This window comes from Diaphorina citri, unplaced genomic scaffold (genome assembly GCF_000475195.1).
Source record: "Diaphorina citri unplaced genomic scaffold, Diaci psyllid genome assembly version 1.1 scaffold1405, whole genome shotgun sequence".
Classification (NCBI taxonomy): domain Eukaryota; kingdom Metazoa; phylum Arthropoda; class Insecta; order Hemiptera; family Psyllidae; genus Diaphorina; species Diaphorina citri.
Window position 1 is genome coordinate 66,417 of NW_007378831.1, and position 10,664 is coordinate 77,080.

The following is a 10,664-nucleotide window of genomic DNA, read 5'->3' on the forward strand; positions in this document are numbered from 1 at the left end:
GGTATATTCTATTCTGTCCAGGTCATCAACCGATTCGGCGCAGACGCTCTCAGACTCTACCTGATCAATTCTCCAGTAGTGAGAGCCGAGAATCTTCGCTTCAAAGAAGAAGGAGTAAGAGATGTGCTGAAGGATGTGTTCCTGCCTTGGTACAATGCTTACCGCTTCCTCATTCAGAATATAGAGCGATTCAACACGGTAAGAACTTTTTCTTTTTTTCCAGTCTAAGCATATTTTCTTTTTTAATAGATCAGTTGGGCTTACTTGGGTGATGTTTCAAAGTCATAGAGCAGGAAAAATGAGGACCAACGTAATTTTTCTTTTTCTTCTACGACTTCTAGATCCTCGCTGAACAGTTGGCTGAAACCTATCAGGCTCACTCTGACAATGATGTCCTAGGTTAGTATAAGCATAAGTAGGGCCATGGGCTATAATAAACGTCCTCTGTCATCGCGACCTGGTTAGATCTTTTGTGACTTATTGTCCTAGGTTAGTAAGTTAGTATCTCCAAAGTATCTAAAGCCACTTTTTTTTAATTTGGTTTTATAGGTAGAAGATGGAAGGAACTGTAACAACTATTGAGGTTTTGTCGTCTCGAAATCGTATATCTAGAGAAGGAGGGCAGGATAAAAAAAACAAGCCATTCCCAGAACGGACCTTATCTGTTTAGGATAAAGTACCAATTTATTAAATTCAGCAAGGTCCTTTGATGTAAACCTTATATATTACACTGTTAAACCCATAAAATACACGAGACCTTCTTTAGACTGCTGGAGTAAAGGGACTCTTTAGTCTCATTCGAGCAGCACAAACAAGGTATATTTTATTCTACCCCTGGTGGAAATCGAACCTGCGACCTAGCGCTTACAAGGTAGCCGATTTATCCTCCACGCTAACCGGGCTGGCTTACTCTCCTTCTGATTCTCATTCTGTTTTTGTTTCAGTCCTACTCGATGTCACCCCAGACCAGGGAATGCAAGACGAGGGCGTTGCGCGCGAGATTGTCAATCGGGTTCAAAAGTTGCGCAAGAAAGCGCACCTGGTGCCTAGCGATGCGGTGACCGTGTATTATAGTGTGAGCCCGAGTGAGGCCGAACTGGCATCCCGAGATAAATCGATTAAAAAAATGCCGGTAAATCATGAACTTTGACGTCACGGCATACGCTCCCGTAGGCGATGACGTCACATCCAATGTCCCGAGCAAAGCTCCTTCGCAGGCAACGCATTAATGTGTTTGTGCATACGTTTCTGCGCAGTTCTTTCTGCTCCTCCGCTAGCACGCTTGCATAGTGGCGCTACCTAACGGACGAAAAAAACGGCGTAAAGTCTGACGTCACACATATTTGAACTCTTTCATTAGAACGGAAAATAAAAAATGAATTTTCAACCTTTTACAGTTATTTTTTCGGAGTTTTGACCTCAGATTTGGATATTTCCCAACTTTTTACATAGGAATCGACCATTTATTTATAATTTTTACCCATTTGCAACTGCTCCATTTCGGGCTTAAAGTAAAATTTCACTTTTGTTTTGACAGGATTAAAAATATCCTATTCTATTGTTGAATACTCGTATTCTCTGCGCACCTAATGTTCTTGTGTAGTTAAAGTGTCCCGATAAAGTCGTAGTACGCACGTTATTGGAGGTAGATGCTTCAAATGTTCAGGCAATACTTTTAGTTATTCTTACCGTTTCTATTATTACTGGATACTAGGTATTTGTGTTTTTCTACTCCGACTCGAGTTTCGCCTATCTTATAGGCATCATTCATTACAAGTACCATACGAGCCCCGTTCGTGCTGCTGCAGGGAGGAGGGGTAGACGAGAAGATAGTCATCGAGGATTCACAACAGGTGAGAGAGGGTTAATGGTTAATATAATAATAGAACACACATGTAAGAGAGGGTTAATTAAATAAAAATCTACACAATGATTTTTTTATGGTGAAGCTGAGAGCCTCTTCACCTTTTTTTTTAAATTCATTTTTATTTTTTCGTTATTTTATCACAGCATTACTAAGAGCCTCCTTTACTATTTCCGTCATTTCTTTATTCTTTCTTTTTAATCTGGTATTACCGCCACTGGTCGCTACTGGATTAAAGATTAAAGGACCTACTCTGTCTCAGTTGGTCTCATGAGGCTGAGTGCACCCCGAACTCCAAGCACAGACTCGAAAAACTGTGACCCCGCCAGGAATTGAATGCAGAAACTCCGCTATGCAAGCCTAGTGTGGTACTCAGTATTATCTTATACCAGTTTTTCGTGTTTTATTTTCAGCTCAAAGGCTCCAATTTGAAACTGATCATCACCAAAAGTGGAGGTGAACCCACCGTACAACCAAACTGTAGGTAAGTGACTTGACAATATAATATCACGTCACCATTCTAAAGCTTTTTGGATACACTGTGAGTACAAGTTTTTGATTGTAATAAATGGGACGTGTCCCGTAGAATTCAGGAAAAAAAAAAAAAATCAACAGCCAATGGGAGAGTTTTAGCTACAATTCGGTATGTCAGAACCGTTTGTTAATTTCTATTAAATTTCATTCGCATTGGCAGGATTTTCTCTGTGTCATTTTGCACCCCCCCCCTTCTTCTTCTTCTTCTTCTTTTTCTTCTTTTTAACAAAATACTCAAGTATATTTATTTACAATTCATGGACAGCCATAACATAATAAATTAAAAGAAATAACAATAAAGAAGAAGAAAAACGGCACGAGTCCTGGATTACGAGTTCAATTTTCTACCGCTGAGCTACTGGAACTAATGTTAAATATGATTAACCACCATCGACCAAAATTTGTACTCGTTTTTCGATTGCAAATATTGAACAACGGGTTACTTTCTTGTGTTCTCGTGTTGACCCAGCACCTAAATGGGAAGTATTGTGTCTCTTCTCGCCCATCTGATGAGAGGCCATACTACGGGATGAGCATGCTACGACACAGATTAGACGAGTCTAATTTAGCAGTTATTTCATTGCTACGAAATAAACACTCATCTCTAAAAAAAAGTTCCTTTATTACTTCTTCAATATAACATCGCTGTTCTTTCCTTGTTGGAATTTCAGGTGGAAATCTTGTTCGGTATTTACGGGCGCCAATTCTCTCTCACGACACCAGATGGCGCGGTCGTAACCGAGAGCAATCTGACAACATTGCATCAGAATACTCTGCTAGTTCGTAAAGTGAGTGTGGACGGAGATGTTGGCAACACTGGAGACACGGTTTACTCCTCGGCTGTGTATTCCAAGTAAGTGATTGAACTGTTGTTTTGATTATTTAAAATAAGATAAGTTTTTTTTATGTCAAACCAAAAGGTTACCAGTTGGTAGCTTAGGAATTCTCGTCTTTAAAGTGATTAATTTATGGTCGGGGGTTCAATCGGAGTTTAACTCCTAAAAATAATGAAATCAGCTACTTAAACAGTCTAATTGGCTAAAAAGTTTGAAATCAACCAATCAGATTGCCTCATCCAGGAGTTAAACTTGAACTAAGTTTAAACTCACATTGTGGTCCTGGGGGCGTTTGTCGATTCCCCCGAATTTTTGATAAAAAATTTAGATGTTCATGGCCAGGACCGGAACATCTAAATCTTTTAATCCTACCGGTAATTGTACGAAATAAACACTCATCTCAAAAAAAAAAGTTCCTTTATTACGTCTTGTTGTAATTTCAGGTGGAAATCTTGTTCGGTATTTACGGGCGTCAGTTCTCTCTCACGACACCAGATGGCGCGGTCGTAACCGAGAGCAATCTGACAACATTGCATCAGAATACTCTGCTAGTTCGTAAAGCCTGAGATAAATCGATTAAAAAAATGCCGGTAAATCATGAACTTTGACGTCATGGCATACGCTCCCGTAGGCGATGACGTCACATCCAATGTCCCGAGCAAAGCTCCTTCGCAGGCAACGCATTAATTGGAGGTAGATGCTTCAAATGTTCAGGCAATACTTTTAGTATATGTATTACTACATTCAGGAGGGAAAAAAGGTGCTAAATGAAATCGGCTCTATTGTGACCCGTATTCTTGGACGAATTCAACCACTTTCTCTCCTATTCTTCCCACAGGAAGAAAAGTTATCCTTCCACTTTTAGTATATGTATTACTACATTCAGGAGGGAAAAAAGGTGCTAAATCGGCTCTATTGTGACCCGTATTCTTGGACGAATCCAACCACTTTCTCTCCTATTCTTCCCACAGGAAGAAAAGTTATCCTTCCAGTATAACGAGGCTGAAGGTTCGACAAACATCATGGACGCTTGGATCATCTCCTTCTCGGAATCTCTCATTGAGTTTGTACGCAAGGAAATGGCTGCCTACCGATTGTACACGGTAGTACCACGCCTAGTTCTGTTCATAGACAATCTGACCAACTGGTATGTGCGCATGAATCGACGCCGCCTCAAGGTAAGTTCAGTGTGAGGGGGCACTCGAAACTCGAACTTCAGTGTGAGGGAGCACTCGAAACTCAAACTTTTTACCAGATATCCGTTATAGACCGCTTAACCCTAGAACTAGATAAGTACTTAGAAGGATAATTTTTTATTCACACCTCTTTTATTTTCGTGATAATTTTATTGTTTTAAATAATAAAAATAATGTATTGAAACTTGAAACATATCTATTTATTTTCTAAGTTCAGTGTGAGGGGGCACTCGAAACTCATTTTCTAAGTGCAGTGTGAGGGGGCACTCGAAACTCGAACTTTTTACCAGATATCCGTTATAGACCGCTTAACCCTAGAAGGATAAATTTTTATTCACACCTCTTTTATTTTCGTGATAATTTTATTGTTTTAAATAATAAAAATAATGTATTGAAACTTGAAACATATCTATTTTTTCGACTCTACATCTCATAGTCGCAAAAACCGCTCTTTTCAATGATTGAGTGAAAATTACGTCTACCCTAAAAAGTACCTAAAAAACAGTCTATCTTTCTAGGGTTAAGTGTGACGTCATGAACAAACATGGACTTCCTAGATTCGGAGGAGCTTGACTCTGCATCTCATAGTCGCAAAAACGCTCTTTTCAATGATTGAGTGAAAATTATGTCTATCCTAAAAAGTACCTAAAAAACAGTCTATCTTTCTAGGGTTAAGTGTGACGTCATGAACAAACATGGACTTCCTAGATTCGGAGGAGCTTAACCCATCCTTTAGGGCTGTTTGTCCCTACACCTAAGCCTTGTATTGGGCTTTTTGTGTACAGAGTTAAGGAACATGCGACATTTCATTCGGGGGTTTCATCCGATTTCGGGACGATAAGACCTTCCTTGTTACAATTCCTTTTATGAAACCCTTTTTTAAAGGGCCAATTTCGCAAAAACCCGTCCTTTAGGGCTGTTTGCCCCTACACCTAAGCCTCGGATTGCGCTTTTTGTGTACGAAGTTAAGGAACATGCGACATTTCATCCGGGGTTTCACTCGATTTCGGGACGATAAGACCTTCCTTGTTACAATTCCTTTTATGAAACCCTTTTTTAAAGGGCCAATTTCGCAATATTTCCGGCCAATCATGCAACATTTCCAGCTAATTTTATGTTTATGTTATTATCTCTTGAACTCTGACGATTGATGATTTATTTTTAAGAACGGAGGATATTAATCCTGTATTGTTCCTACGTATATTTCAGGGTGAAGGAGGTCCGGCAGATTGTAAGGTAGCGCGATTGATGAATTAGTTTTAAGAACGGAGGATATTAATCCTGTATTGTTCCTACGTATATTTCAGGGTGAAGGAGGTCCGGCAGATTGTAAGGTAGCGCTCAATAGTCTCACCAAAGTTCTATTCACCATGGTTAGAGTCATGGCGCCTTACACCCCCTTCCTGTGTGAACATCTGTACCAGAACCTACGACATCTCACAGGTAAAACATCTTAGCTACTATGACCGGGGTCACAGTCTAAGTTTAAATTTGGTTTAACTCTTGAATTTTGCCTTGGCTAAAAAATTCGAAATCAACCAATCAGATGGCTTAATCCAAAAGTTGAACTTACTAATATACTCTTGAGTGGAAGGTAACCACTAGGCGAGGTTAACTCCCAAGGCGTTCTCTACCACCTAACCCTTAGAGCTCCATTATTATATGGTCAAATCATCAAATAGATGACGATAAAATTCCATGCCTCTGCTGGGATTGAACCCACGCCCTCCTGTTAACCCGTTCCTGTCTAATCCTTAGCCAGAAGGTTTACGCTTGGTCTGATCATTTCAGGTCGCCTGGAACGCAGCATTCATTTCATCATGATGCCACAGCCTAACCGAGGTATAATAAAATTCCATGCCTCGGCTGGGATTGAACCCACGCCCTCCTGTTAACCCGTTCCTATCTAATCCTTATCCAGAAGGTTTACGCTTGGTCTGATCATTTCAGGTCGCCTGGAACGCAGCATTCATTTCATCATGATGCCACAGCCTAACCGAGGTATTAGCGCTCAATAGTCTCACCAAAGTTCTATTCACCATGGTTAGAGTCATGGCGCCTTACACCCCCTTCCTGTGTGAACATCTGTACCAGAACCTACGACATCTCACAGGTAAAACATCTTAGCTACTATGACCGGGGTCACAGTCTAAGTTTAAATTTGGTTTAACTCTTGAATTTTGCCTTGGCTAAAAAATTCGAAATCAACCAATCAGATGAAACTTGAACTACGTTTAAACTCACACTGTGGTCCTGGCCATGATTATTTTAATTTTTCGACACTACCGGTAATTGAACCCGGGTCTCTTGTAAGTAAGCTCACACAAACCCTTGGTGATTTTCCCCCCAGGTTTGTTAACGTGGAGTATAACTCCCAGAAGGGAGTCCTCATTCTGAGGAACCCTGAGGACACCCCCTGCCTGTCCAAGTCAGACCTTCTACCCCGCCTTCAGTCCTTGTTCAACACACCATCCACAGTTACCCTAGATCAGTTCAACGTCACAGGCGACATTGGTGCCCTCTTGTGACACTTAATCGAACCTTGAGTTAGTCACACTCGGAATCAAACGCCTTTTTTAGGTCTCTAAATTAATATATTGCAGGGGCTAGATATTTATTTAAGTCATCGGCAATTAGCATCCATGTCATAAAGCCATTTCGCTCCATACGAAAAGTTTGTTGGGCCTGATCTCGAACCCCAGTCTCCTACATTGTAAAACCACCTGGGACCCATCTGTCCAACATTTTAAAAGGAATCCATTACACCTCACACCCCACGTTCAAAATTATAACTGTAAAGCGCAGAGTTATTCACTTATTCAGCGAGCAGGAGGTAATTGCTTTTAACAACCGAGACCTGGGTATTTGATGATATTAAATTTGTCTAGTAAATTGCAAACATTGCCAATAGTACGCCCAATATAGCTTGAGCGATTACGATCTGTTGTTTGGGATGAAGTTGCACCACCGTTATTTCATTCAAAGATCTCGGTAATTTTATAGCTAAGACCCGGGTATTTGATGATATTAAATTTGTCTAGTAAATTGCAAACATTGCCAATAGTACGCTCAATATAGCTTGAGCGATTACGATCTGTTGTTTGGGATGAAGTTGCACCACCGTTATTTCATTCAAAGATCTCGGTAATTTTATAGCTGAGTTTTCCAAATATCGACGAGGGGCATCTCTGTACGTGAAGAGGAGGACCTAATAATGGTAAAGTTACTAACTGTCACCATAGGAAATTTCATCAATACCTAGTAAGTACGTCAAAATCTACATAGTAAGTACCTACGTCAGACGTATGACATTGAATCCGCTCTATTGGCAACCCCTAAGAAGAATCAATCACCAGCTTAGCCTGACCTCACAACCTTGATCCCTATGGCATAGGTAAAAGTGAAGTTTTATAGCTGAGTTTTCCAAATATCGACGAGGGGCATCTCTGTACGTGAAGAGGAGGACCTAATAATGGTAAAGTTACTAACTGTCACCATAGGAAATTTCATAAATACCTAGTAAGTACGTCAAAAACTACATAGTAAGTACGTCAGACGTATGACATTGAATTCGCTCTATTGGCAACCCCTAAGAAGAATCAATCACCAGCTTAGCCTGACCTCACAACCTTGATCCCTATGGCATAGGTAAAAGTGAAGTCAACCCTTTTTAGGTAGCCAGGATGAACATGACAAATACGTGACGGGCAAGGTTTGGCCATTCTAGTCAGCTTGAACGAAACCGCATATTATGTCACTGTGGACTTTTTGAACATTGAATCATATGTGATAGAAACAGAGCCATACTTTAAAGTCCGGGACTTCAGTGACGTTCATCTACGTAAGCTCACTTATACATTTTAGCGACTCGAAAGTGTAAGGCGCGTGGAGGAAAAAGATTCCGACTTTAGTCTTCAGAACGTCTGAGACACATACTTGTGTGGCGCTCACAACAACACTCAACACAAATAAAATCTTACTTAGAAAACGCAGGTTCTCGTTTCTCCACAATTTCCATCTCTGAAGTATAAATATCACTTCCAAATTCTTGGCCAGCACCTGAGAGCTATGTCTAACTGAGGAGTTCAAATAAGAGCGAAACGCGTCTTAGGCGGCTCTCAGGTGTGGGCTAAAGAGACCCAAGAAATAACTACTCTTTTCAATGGACTACCCAGAGTACTCAGTAATTGAGTCAGATTTTAACTCCCAATACCTCAAGGGAGTTGAAGAGTGAGTTACATGTTTTAGGATCTGACTCCTCGACTGAATAGTACAATGAAAAGTGTGCAAAGAGTAGTTCTTACTCACTCTTTATACATCTCTAGTCCTCACCTTATGCAGTTAGTAACGCGTACAAAATAATACCTCGGGTGTCTAAATAAAATACTACAAACACTGCCCTCACGTCACGTGAGCTCATGGGGAGTCAGAAAGTGTGATTCAAAGTTCTCTCAAAATATAGTCGGTCAATTCGTTCACGATAGCTACACTGCTCTCATGTGATGTGAGGGTAGTGTTTTTCTACGTTTACTGTATCGACTAAACTTGTATTTCGCAGAATCTGACAGACACAGAGCTACAATCTATCCTGAAGGCAGGCTACACGGAACTACTAGGCCATCGTATTGAGGTGTCTGAACTTCGTATCATGTTGGGATTTGCTGGACCGGCTGCTGAACAGTTGGCCGAAACCTATCAGGCCCACTCCGACAATGATGTCCTAGGTTAGTATCTCCCTCGGTGGTGTAGTGGTCAAGACGCTTGCCTGGTAAACAGAAGGGCGTGGGTTCAATCCCAGCCGAGGTATGGAATTTTATCCTCATTATAATTTGAGAATTTGACCACAGTATCATTAGTAGCCTACTGCTACTAAAGGAACTTTTCAGTCCTATGCGAGCAGTATAAATAAGCACTATTGTTATTTATATTTCTAATTCCCGTCTATTTTCAGTCCTACTCGACGTCACTCCAGACCAGGGAATGCAAGACGAGGGGGTTGCGCGTGAAATCGTTAATCGAGTTCAAAAGTTGCGCAAGAAAGCGCACCTGGTGCCTAGCGATGCGGTGACCGTGTATTATAGTGTGAGCCCGAGTGAGGCCGAACTGGGCCGAGTAGCGACGGAGTTTAACGAGTTCATTACGAGTACCATACGAGCCCCGTTCGTGCTACTGCAGGGAGGAGGGGTAGACGAGAAGATAGTCATTGAGGATTCACAACAGGTGAGAGAGGGTTAATAGTTAATAATATAATAATAGAACACACATGTAAGAGAGGGTTAGTTAAATAAAAATCTACACAATGATTTTTTTATGGTGAAGCTGAGAGCCTCTTCACCTTTTTTTTATTCATTTTTATTTTTTCGTTATTTTATCACAGCATTACTAAGAGCCTCCTTTACTATTTCCGTCATTTCTATATTCTTTCTTTTTAATCTGGTAATGCCGCCACTGGTCGCTACTGGATTAAAGGAACTACTCTGTCTCAGTTTGTCTCATGAGGCTGAGTGCACCCCCAACTCCAAGCACAGACTCGAAAAACTTTTGACCCCGCCAGAATCGAACGCTCCATTAAGATAATTCCTTGTAAAGTGACGCTCTCAACCCTAGGTCAACCCCATGTCCGCGGTCCTGACTATGTTAATCAAGTGGGCAGGATTGATAAGGGCAACTCACATATTTGCGGTTCACGAATCACAGTCCAAGGTTCTCGGTCTCGCACTGCTTCATAAGGATTGTCTTGGCCAGGATGTGTCTGTAACCTTGGTTTCCTGAGGAAAATACTAGCCGGCCATCTTGTTACTTGGGGAGTATCCTCCATTGTGCACGGTAATTGGACAGCATTAATCAGAAAGAAACCAATCAACAGAAACCAGCTTTTAAATACTCTAAATCTAAAAGATGTGTAGTTATTTGGTATTTTCATAGAACATAATACAGAAAGAGTCTTCAGTGAACTTAATCTAGAAACAAACTACTAAACAAGAAGAACTGGGAGTGGAAAAAAATCTTTTGGACAATTGAAATTTACATATTTTTCGATGGCTCTTTTCTGCTTTTCTGTCCTATTATATTTTATTACCGCACACACTGTCTCGTGCTAATATCTGCATTGAAACAAAAGTTTCCCTCCCAAACAAATTTCTCACCCAAACTTTCTAAAGCTTCCAAGGATTATAACAACGTCTAGATATTAGAAACTGTTTCACTGCAACAGTAAAGTTGCATAAACTATCC

The 10,664-nt window shown here is 40.7% G+C and overlaps 1 protein-coding gene and 2 long non-coding RNA genes across 3 annotated transcripts; all 3 read left to right on the top strand.

The window, feature by feature from the left end:
• Positions 1–16: 16 nt before the first annotated feature.
• On the top strand, positions 17–9,665 carry LOC103515725 (isoleucine--tRNA ligase, cytoplasmic-like). The gene is made up of 7 exons (XM_026828313.1): positions 17–198; positions 4,206–4,412; positions 5,738–5,873; positions 6,222–6,289; positions 6,749–6,946; positions 8,989–9,154; positions 9,382–9,665. The coding sequence occupies exons 2-7, from the start codon at positions 4,257–4,259 to the stop codon at positions 9,663–9,665; spliced, it is 1,008 nt and encodes a 335-aa protein (XP_026684114.1). The 5' UTR covers positions 17–198; positions 4,206–4,256.
• On the top strand, positions 343–1,091 carry LOC113470119. The gene is made up of 2 exons (XR_003393298.1): positions 343–399; positions 945–1,091. It is a non-coding gene; the product is annotated as an uncharacterized LOC113470119 (long non-coding RNA).
• On the top strand, positions 1,763–2,341 carry LOC113470118. Its single transcript, XR_003393297.1, has 2 exons — positions 1,763–1,853; positions 2,278–2,341. It is a non-coding gene; the product is annotated as an uncharacterized LOC113470118 (long non-coding RNA).
• Positions 9,666–10,664: the final 999 nt, after the last annotated feature.

What these genes read in the sequence shown, in the direction of transcription:
- LOC103515725 (XM_026828313.1), top strand. Translation starts at nt 4,257, where the DNA reads ATGGACGCTTGGATCATCTCCTTCTCGGAATCTCTCATTGAGTTTGTA. An exon ending in GAACCTACGACATCTCACAG is followed by an intron (nt 5,874 to 6,221) that starts GTAAAACATCTT and finishes TGATCATTTCAG; the next exon opens with GTCGCCTGGAACGCAGCATT. An exon ending in GAGGTATAATAAAATTCCAT is followed by an intron (nt 6,290 to 6,748) that starts GCCTCGGCTGGG and finishes CTTGTAAGTAAG; the next exon opens with CTCACACAAACCCTTGGTGA.